We start from the raw sequence: 16807 nt of genomic DNA, 5'->3' as shown, positions 1-16807 counted from the left end.
CAACCAATGTAACAAAGCAAATAACTAATAACACATATCCCAATATGACATGTAGCGTTCAGTGAAAACTGAACGAGATTTTCTAGTGAATTATTTACAATTATTCATGAGTATTACACGAGATACTATATGCGATTATTATGTTTGTTGTAAGATAACAACGTGTGACTTTCTCCTAAAATCTGATTTTTCGTAAACAAAGCGCGAAGCCGTAGTTTAAAATCTCTTCATTTATTTGCAATTTCAATTGAAGCGATAAAGTAAGAATAAGTAAGAATCAAGAGTTATATCTTGGACGATTCTAAAAATGTCATGATTACTAAGTTCTCCGGAGAAAAAGTAATTAAAAGCGGAGATATTTGCACAGTCGAATAAGATATCGCTTCAATATCAACCGTTGAAATCTCGTATTCGCAAATTTGTTCGAAATACGAGATCAAGTCCCAAGATGATCTCACACTCACCACATTGGTAGGATTCCAATCGACACGTGCCCATTCCACGTGCACTTCGTTGCACTTGAAAAGCCTTTCGGGTCTCAATTTGCGCCTCGCTAAGGCGGCATTGCGGTGAGACTTAAACGAGACTATCGCATACGCTGCATCATGATTGAGAAATCGATATACCGATACGTATTCAATGTCCCATGCTGATGCGTAGATCACCTATTTAACAAAGGGGAAAAAACAGGCGATACAATACAATATAACAATAGTAAGACAGGAAATCAAAATCGAACGAGTAAAATTGTTATCTACATAATATACTTATTTCGACGAAACTTCAATGGATGTTCGTTTCGGCGCTATACCGCTGTGACACGATTTATCACCGTGTAAATCATTAATAATACGAATACATAATCATGAGTGGAGCGCAAGAGATATAAGTGTAAAAGTGGAAATACGGAATGTAAAGGAAACTTACTCTGACAACCTCCTCGGATGTGATATGCCATGGCAAAGGACCGACGTACAGCTTGCACTTATTCACACTCGCCAGGACGCGTATCTTCTTGCCTGGCAAGATCTCGTGCTGGTCTAGCTGGGCGATGGCCTTCGCCGCATTCTCTGGATTTGTGTACATGATGAAGCAATAGCCCCTTGTCAGCTCGGCCATGTCCACCATCAGCCGAATCTGGAAGATCTCGCCCACCACTTTGAACAACGGATACAACGTATCTTCATAAATCGTCTTGGGAATCCGACCGACGAAGATCTCACACTCGATTCCAGGTGCTGGGCCGCTCCATCGCATCGGCTGGATGCTGAGGATTCTCTGGCCGTTGATCTGCGTGGACGTAAGGTTGTTTTCATGCAGAAGCCGAAGGATATTTTTGTGCGTCTGCAATTGACGGCGTAACGTAGGAGACATCAGCGAGGATGACGATCTACTCTCATCACCTGTGTGATATCGAAGATACAATGTTAATAAGTATCATCATATATTATTCAGATGTACTAATATAAACACACATTAATATTAGAATTTGTGTCGACTGTGTTTCAAGAAGATGAGATTCAGAAATATATAAATAACCCGGCATAATATGTGTACAATGGGAGGAATCGCAATATTCTCAAATATATAATTACCAATTAGGAAATGTAACCAAAAATATATAATATATAAAAATATAATTTCAAGTCAGGAATACGAAACTACCAATAGGTATGTGTACAATAATAGGCAAGCTTCTTGTCCCACATGACACGTTAATGATAAACACTACATCACTATATCCATAGAAGAATTGTCTAGAAGAATTCACAGTTGCTCTACTCGTAATATTACTTCAGAAAATACACCTCGGTTCACAGAAATACAAATTTGTAGTGAAAAATATTCTGTTATTGTTGAATATAAGACAACATTTCTTCTGCATTCTTAGAAACTATAAATTAAATTCATTGTTCTTTCATATTCTATTATTTGTCTTTTCATTGCTAACACCACTGCTTGTTAGAAAGAAAGAAAGAGAGAGAGAGAAGTTGCTAAACAAGAGAGAATTACAGTTTATAATTATGATATATAATTTCCCTTAATATGTTACGACACATTTTATATTTTTCGTTTGAAAACGGTTTCCTTTGTGTTTGCAGAATCACACATTTCGCAGAGTTTACAAGTAACCGGACAATGCATTTTCACTACAAATACAAATAAGCAAAAGGAAGAATGCATTTCTAATACACCATCACCATTAATATTTTCCAACTTCGGAGGCGATTCTTTTTCCACGATATCAGTGCCCACGATATCCTCACTATCGATGGTGTGATCCGACCATATTAAAGATTCCTCGTTCGTCTGCTCAAACTCACGATTTTCATCTTTCTTGCCGTTTCTCCTCCGACCTCTTCCCCTATGGTTCTCCTTCGACTTGCCGTTATCCATCCCTTCACGTGTTTCCGATCGACAAATCGATATCAGCTGACTTATCAAAATGACTATGAACAGTCATAGACATATAAGAAATTAATACATATGTATGTATATGTGCATGCATATATATTATATTTCTCCTGCCGACGCGGGCTTTGCGACAGTCAACAAACGATTTATAGACGTAATACGGAAGGACCGATCCTGCCATCAAGGAGAATACCAGCACTCTGCGACCTCAAGAAAGGACGTTGAATTCGGATGTATCAGGATTGGCCGACAGCTCGTGGAAGGGATACGTCACCCTCTGCCTCGCTCCTTCCGAAACCGATATTTCTCTCCCTCTCGGTTTCACGACAAACGAGCCGCCGATGTCTGCACGACTTTCATCTGTTAATTGCCCGCCGAGACGGAACTCGCCGCGGCGTCGAACAAACGACCCGACCACGCATCGAGCTCGCGGTCGATAACGTGAGATATAAACTGCGCCATGCGCGTTTTCAAAGCGCAGATACGAATGCTCGGAAGAGTTTTCACGAAACTTCGTCTCTCTCTGGAACTTTTCAAACATAGTTCCCTCACGCACTATTTCTTCAAACTCGTTTTAAGCGCAAAAAGCGATTTTTCATTCGAAGAAAGATATTGCTTAAAAAAAAGAATAGTTTCCATAATCATTTTTATTTAGACTCCTATTCTGTAATTTTTAACGTCTGTCTATAGTTTATAAAAAAAAAACACTCTTCTCAATTCTTCCGCGGAAAGAAACCGAAAAAATCAGTGGAGAAAGAAAATGAAAGAAACGTTTTTCACGTTTTTCGCGGAAAGAAATCGAAAAAAGTTGCGAGCAAATGGAGAAAAACTGGTTTTTCCGAGCCGGTCGTTACGGTGTCGTTGCACAGGTATAATATATGATAGGAAAGTTGCGTAATGACGACGTAACGATAACGACACTGTCGTTTTGTAACTTTCAAGTTACAGAATGTAGGCCTGAATCGTGATAAGAATTACAACGAATAAACTGCCAAGTGCACGAATGTTTTTGCGTTAGAGGAGGAAAAAGGAGAAAAACGAAGGTATAGGGCGTCGAGAAATCGGAAACGGTGACAGGATTTAGCGTGTTGCGAACGGGTTCAAGGTACCAAGAGCGCAATGAGCCTCTCCGTGACATAAATCCGCGGATTCGCACCGTCCTGCGCCATTGCGCCGTGTGATAATAGCATTGTTACCTGTCAGTCGCATGCAGACAGTCCTTATTACGTGACACACGCCGCCGCCAACTTTAACAACTCCACCTTCGTTATATCTTCTCAGTCGTCGGCCGAACGCGTCGCGACGCGAAGCTCCGTTTTGCGATTTCGTTGCGGCGGGACTGCAGGTGATAACGCGCTAGTTTCCATTATCGAGCAGTCCGCTCGAGCGTTCGGTGATAGTGAGTGATCCATTCGAAACGACGCAAAGTTAGCTCGCTCTTCAAGAAGTTATCTACCATTTGCACAACTCCGGGGGAATAAAAACCACAAAATGAACATACAAATCATTTTCGTGCTTTTATTTTTCAAATATCGCGTTCTCTGATTATTAAATATGTAAATACTTTCAGGAGAATAATTTTTCGATGAGGGAGAACGTTGTTCACATTGAATCGACACTTCTTACGTAAATATGTTTTTTTTTTTTTTCACAAATCGATACATAAGCGAAACATTTATTTAATATGTGAGAAATGTAGTTAGATCGCTTTTTTTTTTTTCATTGCGAAAAATGATTCGATTTCTCTGAATGTTCTCATGTTAATGTACTGCATACTACATATAGTGCAAATATAATTTGCTAAGCTGATAAAGATATATATGTTCGAAAATGTTAATTTTCAGAAGATTATATTCCGTATTACATAAACGTTTTTCGCGGCATTTAAAGTTTCGAAATTGTTTTACACTGCTCTCTGTCACAAAGAAACGTTTTCCGTGATAAAAACTTTCACTTTTGGTCTGAAATACGGCTACGGTTTTTAGTTCTAGAAATAGAGGGATAACCTCGCGCCATTACAGCGTACGCGACGAAAACTAGTTCCTGATGCGAGGACTAGCGTTTCAGAAGCAAATGAAAACGGTTTGTTAATAGCCTGAGAATTCACGTAATGCTTCGCCGAAAAGAGACATTTGCGCAAACGGCCGTTTGTCCCTCGCTCTTGTAGTTGTTCGCTCGGCGTTGTTCCTCCCTGCTCGCTGCATCATGTGGAATCGCAAAGTGTTCATCCGAATAATTGAAGTGGTACGTGAATCAATTTCTCTTTATTAAACCATCTTTTCATATTTTTATTGTTCGCATCGCTATTAAAAATTACACTCTCTTTGACATGTTAATATTAGTTAAATATTAATTAAAGTTAATATTAGTTAAAGAATGTATGATATAATTGTAACGCTGAATCTGTTTTATAACTGATATTATTCAAGAAGTAAACTATTCTTGTAATATATAATTTCAATGAGTTTTACTATCAAATGTTCGGTAAAATTCGTCGGGATTTAAGAGTGATTCTCCACCTGTCGTGGTTCTGTCTTCAAATATTTTAGCCTATTTTATCAGAGTTCGTAGATCCATCCAAGACTCATAGATTCAACGATCTATGGAGTAATAATAGTAAAATCGAACAATGGAAAGGACACTAACGTATAAAATATTCTTCCGTATTCACGATATCAAACATTACTACCAAACATATTACTAAAGTAATAAATAATCGAATGTCGTTAGTACCGGCCAATATAGTGCGCTTACTTACTAATTAATTGCTTACGAAGTTAATACGGTGAAACAATTAATCAAAACAAATTACAGCTCTTATGCGTCGCTTGCGTCGTGGCGCTCAGAGTGACGGACGATGAGAGTCGAAGGGTGTTTCATTACCTGAGGAATCGTAGCAGGGAGTGGTCGTTGTTAAACAACGTCACATGGGGCAGCATAGGTACTTGTGATTCATGGACCTCTCGAGTCCCTCTTATACCGAGAAGCACAATTCATACCATTCATTTCCTGATTTCCGCGTATTTAGGCGCTGCTCTTGCAACGGTGACCTGCGGCGGATACATCATAATAACGACGGGACTGTTGATCGCCGCGGCCACCGGGGAACTCCGAGGCCGAAAGACGGTAATTGCTTTCTTTTTCTTATACAAAGAGAAATACGTCGCGACTCTGTGTGTTTCGTAATACCGTCGATACACCAGCCGGTACTGCGGCAACGTGGTAACGACGCGACGGTAGCATCATTATTATTCCAGATTCAAGAAATATGAATTCTCACGCATTACGCAGTTTAACAAAAAAAAAAAAACATCAGAACGAGTCATTTCCCGTAGTTTTTTGGACGCTGAGTACGAATCCGGTTTTTAAATTACTCCGTCACGTCACAATTGTGAGAGATTTGCGAGTTCGAGTCGCGAAAAAAATGCTACTTTCATGTACTTTATTATGTTACAACTGCGATATGCGACGTGCTGGAGAAGTTTCATGGCGATCAAAATCAAGTACGTTGTTAGGGCTTTCAGCCGTCGGAAGAGGGATTTTTTTTGTGTCGGCCCTAATTATAGCAAAATACGTGAAAATAGCCTCTTTTAGCAAATTCACTCGCAAATTTCCCAAAATTGCGACGTGATGGTCCGCTTCAGCTTGAAAACCGAATTCAAAATCCGGATTTGTATTCAACATCCAGAAAAACTATAGAAAATGACTAGTCCCGTTCCGGTGTTGGAGAAAAGTCATTTTTTGTCGAACAATGTTATCGAGGGATATTTTCGAAAAAAATGTCACTCAATTCGGAATATAGTTGCCTTGCCTTGGATCATCTAGATAACACGTGTTGATATGTAAAACTATTTCTCGTAAGGTCAAACAATGTGTTTGCCGAGTGTTATAAATTGTTTCAATGTCAGATCCGTCACCGGCTCGTAACAGCTATCTCCCCGACGTGCACTTTCTTGCATGATCCACATTCGCCATCTTGATCGTATTTATTGACTCAGTCTTTTCCTCTAGCGATAAAACTCTCATGCCCGAACACTCGAGGCGTAACGTTCGAGAAAACTTCGAGGAGAAAGCGAAAAGACTTTGTTTTCATCTTCATTGTGGTTTTTATGCGAGATAACACACGCACACACACGAGACGTTACACAGGGATCGACTTTTCCTTTGTAAAAAAACGTCCGCCGGAGTTCCCACATAAGAGCAGTAAGATGGCGAGAGTTGGATCTGTTTCGATACATCGAGATCCTTCCCAGGCAGGCGCTTTTAATTTATTCCGAGGCTGGTAGCGAGTGAAAATATACCGTGTAAATCCCGACGCGCGATGGCGTGGCGCCGTGAGAAAATCGGTAGCGCGACACGGAGATGTCATTGAGGGGCCAAGGATAAGAATTAATCTTGATGCCGAGCGGCTCCGTGCGTGTACCGTCGTGCGCGTAATCGCATCCTTGGCCAATCGAGACACGTAATGTAAGTCATTTAATGACTCACAACCGGGGCTAAGCCGATGTCGAATGAACTGCAGGAATGTGTACAGGTTTCCTGCGTCTCTACGTCAGTGTTTCCGATCGAGTGATCATCTGCGAAAGATTAGTGGCGCATAGGTGGCAACGATGTGCGATCGCGAGACTATCTTCCTAGATTTATGAGTCGAAGGAGACCATTATACAAATTCGTCACTGGCAAGCTGTCTTTCTCCAGGGAAATCGTCGATAAACTCGTACACTCCTCGCTATCTTGAACGTATCTTTAGCATTTCAAATATTGCCACGCTAAAAGTACGACCGAACGGACTTCAAGACAGCGTGTGCCATTTAGTTTGGAAATTAACACAGGTTCGGCGAGAAACCATCCCCGGTCCGGAAATATATATATGTATGAAGCGAAACTTTGCTGGGTCTTCGCGAAAAAATTTCCTCTGAGAAAAAACCCTCAGCCGTGAGTAACTTTTTTAACCGTCCTTGCGATAGTCGCTTACACCTCGCGCTGATTACCGCCGCAAGGACTCGTCTGAAGATCGTTGTGTAACAGATTTCCGCGCATAATCAATCAGCTATGCACAGCGTAAATAGACTACATCGTGGTTAAGCTCACACAGGTATAACGGGGTGTGGTTCATCATCGAGTCTAATGAAACTACAGGAACTCTTTCTGCTCGGGCTGGGCGTGATTCTCTTCGGGATAGTCGGCGCCTTGTCGCTGGCGTCCATCGACAGCGTTCCCGACGACTTGGTCGACAATGCCGCGGTTTTGGGAGCGCTGTGCCTGATCACGGCATTGGTCTTCATCGGAGATTTGCTGATGGCACCCCCTCGCAAGAAGGATAAGGCGGACGAGACGAGAATCATCGAGAAGGATTTAGGTAAGATGAGCGGTTATCTGCGAAATTTTATGGAAGCATTCGGTTCGTTTCACACATTCGATCGAAACTGGGTAAAAATAAAAATATACCGTTTAAATATCGTGAGGAAGTTTTACTGGAAAATTCCGTTCACAGCGATTTCATCTCAGCGCGATGAACGTTGTCACTTTTTATTATAACATATCTACGTATCATATTTATTATAATAAATATATATAATTTATTAATGACTCCGGATACATATTTTTATCTCTCGAGAAACTTTGAAGATCTTTTGAAATGTTACAGGAAAACGAGCAGTGCCGGTAGTGGCTGTTGAGAAAGAGACGAAGCCGAAGTCGAAGCTGGTCGTGAAAATTCCAGAGGACGAAGAGGGTCAGCAGAACGACGCGTTCGAGAAAGCGGACGATCGTCGCTTCGATCCTGCGAAATCGTCCGGAAGGCGTTCCCCGGACTTCCGGGGTGATCGGGAGAGTCGAGGATCGCGTGACGATCAGGATCCGAGGGAACACATACAGAATTTCGAAAACGGCCGAGCCCTGCGTGACCCGCAGAGATACCGCGAGCCTGAAGCGCTACGATCGAGCGCGTACGATCCTGGCCGCAAGTTCGAGGAGCCCAGGATCACGTACAAGACTCAGGACATCTATCAGCGGCCGATCGACGAAATCGATACGCCGCGGTTCCCGACGGAATTTGAGAAAAGAGAGTCGTCCTTCGCGAGGATAGTCAATCCGAGCGTGAAGATAATGAGAGTTGAGCGAGATGTCGAGGAGGACAATTACAGGTGATTTGTCTAGTCCAGCTTGAGTTGGAATCCCATCGTGTCCTTGGCTCGGAAATTGCATTTAAAGCATCGGCAACTGCCTACGCCAGTTGTTGTCTTAAATTATGATGTTAGAAGCAAGAAAGTTTCGTATTTCAATGATTGTCGCACCGACTTTTTCGATGGCCATCAAGGGAACTGATTCTAACAGAATTTCTAAGGATGCGTTTCTCAAGTTATATAAATAAGTGATGAAATTTGAATAAGTCTTTAAAACCACGAAACGCCTTGAACGTGTCTTCTCCTCCTCTCTCTTTCTGTCCTCTCAACTAAAAACATGTTATTCGACCGTTCCACGTGGCGTATCCACCTCGAGCAATGAGGAACCAAAGAGAATCGGTTATCTCTCCCTTCGGATTGAAATATATAGAAATAAAGGCACATTTACATGCAGTGGCGTCGGTTGTAAAAATTGCTCGCATCAATTCCTTTGCTTCTGACATTATGATTAAAATGCTTTGACGCATGCAGTGCCGACTCTCGAATATAATGTCGTTTGAACGCGAGCAGATATTCGGACAACAGCCAGTACGACAACATACCCGTCAGGATACGCGGCTCGCCGTCTGGGATCCTGAAGGGCTACCGCGACGTATCCTTCACTATGCCCGACCCGCCTAAAAATTACGGGCCCAGAGGACGGGAGAGATCCAAGGAGGAGATTGAGATGCTGGAGGAGTGTTTCGGCGCGTTGAAAACCACCGGGACGCAAACCGCTAGGATACCGTCTTCGCCGAACGATCCGGGATATGTGCGACATACCGCGAATAATTGGCCGCAGGATGCCAAATCGCGAGCGAGTCCTGACCACAGCGGCAGAATTTGACTCTCCACGACCAACGAGAGCTCTTGGTTGCATTTATTATCCATAAGCTTGCTGGAAATCGCAGCTGCCAGTTGAGCGGAAGTATGTCAATTTTCACGTAAGATAATCAAGCGAAACCCTTCGAAGTCCCGCTAGTCTTGTAAGCAGCACTTATTTCATCATTTATATCCGAATGTAAAGTTCATCGAACGTTTCTTTTTTTTTACAAGTAACTTAACCATAAAGTGATTAAGATCGCATGAGAAGTGTCTGATATTTTATGAGGCTATTCCATATGACGGAAATTTGACAATTTGGTTAACGTTCAGAAACGTAGATCTCACGAAGGGGAAGCGTGGGACATTTTTATGCCTCCGAAATAAAAATCAGACATCTATATCGGAAAAATAAAATCTAAAATCTAAAATCTAAACTTATACCGCCTATCGAGCACACGTACAAAGTGCCACGAATAACATTTATGTTTAGACACGGTAGTTGTAACAGTAAAATATATTAGAAGGATTACTATCACAGGGCTGCAACTAACTTCGACATTTTTTAGTCGCATTTGCACATGCCATTAATCTGCATCTGTCGCTTTTGAAGATTTATTACTTTGCAGACCTGTGGTAGCCGGGAGACAACGAGAGAGAGAGGTAAAAGTCAGAATATAATGAAAACGTCTTTTTACACGTACAAATTTCAATATAAAGTTAAGATCTTCGTTCACATCGTACTTCTATATGCATACGTACAATTATTATTAATAATTATCTGATGATAACATTTAATCGCTACGTGGTTAGTCTTCTGCTTAACACTCATCAGACGTGTGTTAATATTAAACGTTACACCGCCACGATGGATGTAATCTCTCTGTTCTGACGTATGTGTGTATGTGTGTGTGTGTGTGTGTGTGAGTAGCGTATGTGTATGTTTTTTTTATGAAACCTCTAATATAAATAAATGCTATACAAGTCCATCGTTTTACGTTATGATCAATATGGACGGTTTAGATATTTGAGCATTCGTTTTTCCACAATCCTTCCTTCCTTCCAACGAGTCCCACTAATATCTTTGACAACGGATTGGCAGTGCCGATCGCGACGTCTGTTGGATTTCGGGTCAGCATGCTGAAGCGAACCATGCTCTACCTGGTACCCTAAGAAGTACCCTACGTAGTATAAACATTAAAGTTGGTACCTTCTACACAGTCCACGTTGAGACCGGTACTTAATGTAAAAGCCATTGGGCAGATTTCCACAGTGTCCTTTTCGACATTAACATTTGGCCTTGGCGGACTTAATCTCGTAGTCACGACCCTGCGAATCGATCGACCCGAGGCAGGCATCGACCGTGAAGGAAGGACAAAGAAGCTTATCTCAGGCCGATGCCGGCACCTTGAGCGTTGGACGTCCTTTGCTCCATAGTTATGTACTGCCTGATCAGACGGGAGATCTCGTGGGCCTGCTCCGTCTGCAATCTGGTGATACGCTGCTGCATCAGATTGCCGCACTTCATGTCGAGATAAAGCGTGCCCTCCTCCGACTTGACTTTCCTCGTGGAGATTACCTCGGAATAGGGGTAATGGTACAGCGTCTCCTGGAATTTATTGTTTGTTATTATTTAACGGTGTGAACATTCCACACGCAACACAGGGAAGAATTCAAGCGAGCTACTCACATGCGTTATCAGGTCTATGAAGTGCACACCGTGTCGATTGAGAGCCAGGATGTGATCAGCGCCTTTCTCCTTGCCTTCGGGCACCCTCTTCACCGCGAAGAAACTCGAGCCGAAAAGCGGCCACTTCGACAATATTTCTAAACAGAGGAAGAAACGTTTATCGATCGGTTTTCCCCAATTTCGAAGAAGTTACGATCGTTCTGAATTCCCAGCCAACACGATGTCATTCGACGTCACCTTATTTAGCTGAGTAAACAATTCAATTAAAAGCCGATTCAGCGGGATAAAAGTTTTTCGGGGGAAGACGGTGGCATCGATTCAAGAGATCGTTCAACTCACCGAGCACTTGCGCCTTGCAAGCAGCCGCCGGAGAATGTTGAACATTGCTCCAAGCTTGTTGAACCATGTTGGACCACTGTTGCGGCCTGGGTTCTCTCAGGCTGAGCGCCGGTTTCGGCAATAAGTATTTAATCTCTTTTGTCGCAGGCTCGTGCGCCATGTCAGCTGCTCTATGGAGTAACGCCGCGATTTGCGCCATGTCATACTACAAGACAAGCTCCGACATTAATGGATCGTTTATCACTCGTCACTTCAGTGAAACTCTCTTAGGCAGGTGTTAGTACTTACGATTACTTCCTGAGGTAAGTGTTCTCCAGGCAGGACTAGGAGAAGTCCTTCTAAGTAATCGGGAGCAATTTGGTTGAATACAACTTCTATGTACAACGCTGCATCCAATCGCAAAGGATAATACCAAACCGACCTGAAGAGATTTTGTTTGTTTTTCTTTCAGAAACGTCATTTTCCAGAACGTTGCGCGTAAACGTTATAACTTCGACCGATCATATTAAACACATCTCTACCGTAGTAATTTTGTCACTCGGCAAAGATAAGGTTTCATGTGAATGTAAGAAGAAAAAAATGTTCGCGAGAGAATCTCATGCATATCTGCTTGGAATATACGATCCGCTTAAAAGAAATGCGCTTAAGACTCGAAGAGGGGTATATGTAACCGTCTGAAGCTCACAGCGGCGGGGAAATACCGTAAAGCTCGCCGTACCTGCAAAATATCAAATAGAACACTTGGTGATTTTTGTGAAGCTCCGTGGTGACGTCCAGGACGTACTCGTCTCTGGCTAACGGCATGGTGAACGCGTCACCGTCGACGATGCAGTATAACGAGAACTCATCCATCTCATGGGGATTTCTCACGGAGATGACGTTGCACATCTCCTCGATGACGTCCTGCACGACGGTCGTGCATTTCGTGTTAATGACTCTCTCGGTGCCGCCGGGCAGCCGATAAATCTGCCTCTTCGCGTTCCTGCCCGCGCTGATCGCCATGATCTCCTCGACGCTGGGCACGTTCTTACGCCCGCCGTATTTCACGGTCTTCCTGAGATTCTGCAGGCAGACCGTCGCGGTGCCGTGATACGCCCGACGCTTGTCGTACGCCGCCGTCTCCAGGTATTTCGTCAGGTAGGGCCTGAGGCCCTCGCTGCAGGTGAAATAGGCCGCGACGATGCTGAAGATCCGCCAGCCCCGCTGGCAGCTCTCCGGATTCGGGCTCTTGTTATTGGTGGTCTGCTTCATCAATTGGCAGTAGACCTCGTCGCGCAGCTGTTCGTACTTGTGACAGTGCTGCGAATACGCGAAGATACGGTTTTACAGAGCACATCGGGAGGCCGGGCTCTCCGTTAAAGGCGTCGAAGTGACGCGCAACTGTGTTAGCAATAGCAACCGCGGAACGGAATTGCGAGGTTCGCAGGAAGAGACATCGAGTACGCTCGGGGAGAAGAAAACGATATGTCTTTCTGCTTTCCATTATGGACACGGTCTTACCATGAGAATAGTGTAGACACACTTGACTTCGCTGGTTTCAGGCGGCAACGGCTGGTCCCCCATGTATCTCATCAGACACAGGAAGCATTCCGCAGCCAAGGCGCTCAAGTCCGCGTCCAGCCTGAGTAGACTTTGCTCGATGGGAACGGTGGAATACTTGACAAGGTCCACCTGCTCCTTCCACGTCCACTCGGTGCCATCTTGCTGGCCTTTGCCTTTCTTCGTCTTCTTCTTGCTCTTCAACGACTCGATCACTTTGAGAGAGCCGCTGATCGACCCGTCCGCGGTCTTCAGCATCTCGAATCTGTCGGATGCGTAAAAATATCCGTTAATCTTGCCGTTCACCTGCATCGCGAGTGACAAGTCGACTGTCGTTCCCCACACGTGAACACGAAACGAAGGAACGATGGAGGAAAAGGACACCACCAGGTTACACACACACACCGACCGATCGGTATCTCGCACGGGCCGCTTATGCTTTCCCAATACGCCCCGCTTACGTAACAGCTCCAATAGTTGCTCCGAATTAATTTCCATGTAATCGACAAGTTCGTGCTCCCGATACCAACCGGAATTTAGAAAGGAGCGACTTTATTCGGGCTCGGCATTTTAGGGATCTTTAATTTCGCAAATTATACAATGCGCGTTCGATATCTCTCATAAGCGAGCTTTTATAAGGACGGCACACGGATTTTAATTCTATCCAGGCGTTTCTCCTTCGCCCGAACGAATTGTTTCGCGGTAAACGACATTATTATTATTTAAAGAAAGACGTTGTATTACTATTCCGGACACGTTTACTTACTTTTCCGTGCTTTGACGGAAGTTCAACATGGCGTACTGCAACAGGGAGTGTTTGCCATCGTTGACCACCGTTCCGGTCTCGTAAATGCCGTCCTCCTGCAGCCTGACGTTGTCATCCTGCTGCCGCCATTCCTGGCTCGGGCTGAGTCGCTGGTTTTGTTGGTTTTTCTGATGGTTCGCCTGATTGACAGCTGACACATGGTTAGGCACGCGACCGAGCGGCACGTGGTTCTCGTGCTCGGAAATAATGTGATTAGAATGGTTGTGAGGCTGGATGTGGTTCGCGGAGGCGTGATTCGCCTGCGACTGAATGCTCTTCGTGATTTGGGACACGTGATTTTCGTGATGGTTAACCTTCTGGAGCGGCTTCTGGTCGATCTGTAAGTCAGACAGGTGATTCGAATTTAATGGAATTAATTTGAAAAAAAGTCTCTCGTCAAGTGATTCGCTCAATAATAAGACACTTGATAATATATACATATTAATCCTCCGTCGGGGGGGGCCGTTAAAGACCGAATCAATATTTTAATTGTGAATTCTAGAATGATCGATACGTGACGTCAACAATTATGAATATTTCACTTAAAAAATTTGTCCCGTGTTTCCTGCTCCGATTTCAATTTCTAAGGGATAAGTAAAATGCAATTCGACTTCAACGAATTGTGTAAAAACTTGTTATTAAAGATTTCACAAATATACGAGATTTTTTATGCAGCCCGGAACAATGCATTCCCCTCAACAACCCGGATTGACCGCTAAATTTAATATCGCCGACGGCAAGTTAATGTCCTTCAGGTTCACGTTACATAAGAAATGCTTATGATTTTGATGTACGTATGTATAAAATATATGTGTAAAATATAAAATTGCAGAAACTTATTGCGACTTTCCCTTTGAGAGATCTGCGGATAGGGCGCAAATTCATCCTTTCGCACAGCCCGTGCAGCGCGAGTATCGTGATAAGTGGTCTTGTTTACGAGCCGGTGGGCGAATCCATTTCCCGCGCGGCTTCTCTGTTTCTCTATTTCCGTATGTGCCGCTTGCATTTCCTCCTTTTCCCCGACGCTATCGCGCGGCACCGACGCATCGATCCCGCGGCACGCGAGAAAACGGGTTTTCCTCCGCCTGCGACTTGATACAGGAATGCGGCACAATACGACCATCGAGTGTTCGGGCTTTTTTCTCCGGCTTTAGCGGTAAAGAAGCGAAAAGGAAGAAAGCGCATCTCGCGTAAATTAGCGGCGGCTTCCGCGCTACGTGCGATTTCTCGACGCGCTCCCGCCGTCATGGTGGCCGGATATCGACGTTTCAGCGAAAGAAGTGGGAAGAGGAGTGTCTCGTCTCCTCGATCAGACATTTCTCTCTCTCTCTCTCTCTCTCTTCGCCGATCGTCACGATTTTTAATCAAAGTAGGTGATTACATCCTGTAGTTATTAATAGCAAAAGTCGATCCGCCTGGGAAGCCTGCGGCTCCGTACGCGAGATAATCTCTCCTCCGTTCTCGTGGGTAAGAAAAAACCCGGTAAATTATGCTCGATTGACTTACGATTTACTTCACGATAATTAAATATATCTTTCTTTCGCGCGTCTGACATCTTCGGTACGATGAACGTGAAATGGAACGACGCGAGACGCGCCGGCGTTTGATGATCGCGGCACTTTTCCCCGGGAAAAGATCAATGGCCGCGGAATTTGGCGGTTATCTCATTTCTCGCGGATATCCTATTTCCACGCGAGAGTTAATCCGTCATTCCGTTAGATAAGACGCGGTATGCGTTTGCGCCGCGAGCGCCGATGCCGTGGAATCGGCCGAGGAGAGCAGAATGCGCGAGCAGGACAGGCAGATGTCGACCCTGACCCACATAATCGTTAATGCATCGAGACGCGACGTAAGATGTGGATGCGGTTGCTGCGCGTCCACGTCGCCATATTGCGACAGATAACAAGCGCGCAACGGTCTAGCGATTTCCGCGGCTATTATCGAGGCGTGACGCAAAGAAGACCGTGTGGAAGTAAACTGTGATGTAAAGAAGTGCGAATTGTTGCAAATGGACGGGATCGTTCGCGAGGAGACGCTTATATCGGCGGATACGAGCTGTTTACGCGGCTGGAAGGCTGTGTCGCGAAAAAATTGTTTTGCTTTCGACTCGGTGATCGATCGAGTCGATTAATAATTCAGCGCCTTACACGCGACTTTCAATGTTCACCAATTCAAAGTTGACACATTGAAATTGGCAATTCGCTAGTAGTCGTTCCACTTATAAACAACATATAAATTTTGAGGCGTCCTTGTTAGAGAGGAGTCTATTAGAAATTCAAATGATCTCGGCGGCTAATTGCGGCGAGAAGTTAATTTTGCAATAGTGAAAATCCGATCGATCAAATCGCCCGACTTATTAAATATTCTCACCGGTATCTCGGTGTATCCGGGTCTATCAATTACGGCACGAGATATTCGCGGTCCATTTAGCGCAATCTGTTTGTTTGATTTACATTTATCTCGGATTCTTGAAAATGCTGGTATTCCTACATCCGCTAATAATGATAGCATTAATAATAATAATAATAATAATAATAAACGCGTGACAAATGAAATCGTGACCTGGTAGCTCTTAACTTTCTCGTCTAGCTTCTTCAAGGTCTCCTGTATAGTGTTTAGCGTCTTGTCGTTCGTCTTGTCTTCCGCCTGCATCTCGTTTTGCGTTCTGAGCTCCTCGAACCTCTTCAGAATTTCCCGGACGCTCAGTTTGCTTCCGTCCGCATTTTCCTCGGTGATGGTCTCCATCTTCGCCATCTTGCGTTCACCGTTAGCCCGCATGATAATCTGTTCCCCGTCATAGAACTCTTGAATCATGTCGTTCGTCTTCGGCTCCTCGTCCTTCGGCTTCTTCTCTCGAGCGCTCTTCGAGGCTGTCGTAATCTTGCAACTTCTCAACTCGCAGCCCTCCTCCATTCTGAGCTGCTCGATGCTCAGCTGGCGTTGACTCGCTCGTATGATCGGGTTCAAGAAGGACTTCTGCTCCAGCCTGGACACGTCTATCCTGGGAATATTCTCGTAGTCGAACTTCTGCTG

At 44.2% G+C, this 16807-nt stretch overlaps 3 protein-coding genes across 5 annotated transcripts in view; 1 reads left to right on the top strand and 2 right to left on the bottom strand.

Moving 5' to 3' along the window:
• Positions 1–125: 125 nt before the first annotated feature.
• Positions 126–1119, bottom strand: LOC106748069 (probable RNA-binding protein 46). The gene is made up of 3 exons (XM_014626266.1): positions 928–1119; positions 465–665; positions 126–182 (listed from the first exon to the last, which is right to left on the bottom strand). The coding sequence occupies exons 1-3, from the start codon at positions 1117–1119 to the stop codon at positions 126–128; spliced, it is 450 nt and encodes a 149-aa protein (XP_014481752.1).
• A 2591-nt stretch (positions 1120–3710) lies between these two features.
• On the top strand, positions 3711–9984 carry LOC106748106. 2 transcript variants are annotated; one of them, XM_014626322.1, is made up of 8 exons: positions 3711–4041; positions 4401–4497; positions 4583–4659; positions 5230–5356; positions 5444–5541; positions 7555–7774; positions 8063–8561; positions 9111–9984. In XM_014626322.1, exons 3-8 carry the CDS (start codon positions 4621–4623, stop codon positions 9424–9426), a joined length of 1299 nt encoding a protein of 432 aa, XP_014481808.1. In that variant the 5' UTR covers positions 3711–4041; positions 4401–4497; positions 4583–4620; the 3' UTR covers positions 9427–9984. The 2 variants fall into 2 exon arrangements, with proteins under 2 accessions (XP_014481808.1, XP_014481807.1); XM_014626321.1 differs by having other exon boundaries at positions 4401–4659.
• Positions 9985–10079: 95 nt separating this feature from the next.
• The window catches only part of LOC106748105 (unconventional myosin-XV), a 38688-nt gene continuing 31960 nt past the window's right edge, over positions 10080–16807 (bottom strand). For both annotated transcript variants that reach the window (XM_014626320.1, XM_014626319.1), the window contains exons 23-29: positions 13736–14112; positions 12931–13234; positions 12149–12729; positions 11719–11851; positions 11431–11635; positions 11092–11228; positions 10080–11010 (exon numbers count right to left, since the gene is read on the bottom strand). In XM_014626320.1, the coding sequence (XP_014481806.1) occupies positions 10786–11010; positions 11092–11228; positions 11431–11635; positions 11719–11851; positions 12149–12729; positions 12931–13234; positions 13736–14112 (1962 nt within the window). In that variant the 3' untranslated portion in view covers positions 10080–10785. The remainder of the gene's footprint in view (positions 11011–11091; positions 11229–11430; positions 11636–11718; positions 11852–12148; positions 12730–12930; positions 13235–13735; positions 14113–16807) is intronic.

Source organism: Dinoponera quadriceps, unplaced genomic scaffold (assembly GCF_001313825.1).
Source record: "Dinoponera quadriceps isolate SergipeBrazil2010 unplaced genomic scaffold, ASM131382v1 scaffold2420, whole genome shotgun sequence".
NCBI lineage: Eukaryota > Metazoa > Arthropoda > Insecta > Hymenoptera > Formicidae > Dinoponera > Dinoponera quadriceps.
Note: the sequence above shows the minus strand (reverse complement) of the source record. Positions and strands in the feature narration are given on the sequence as shown.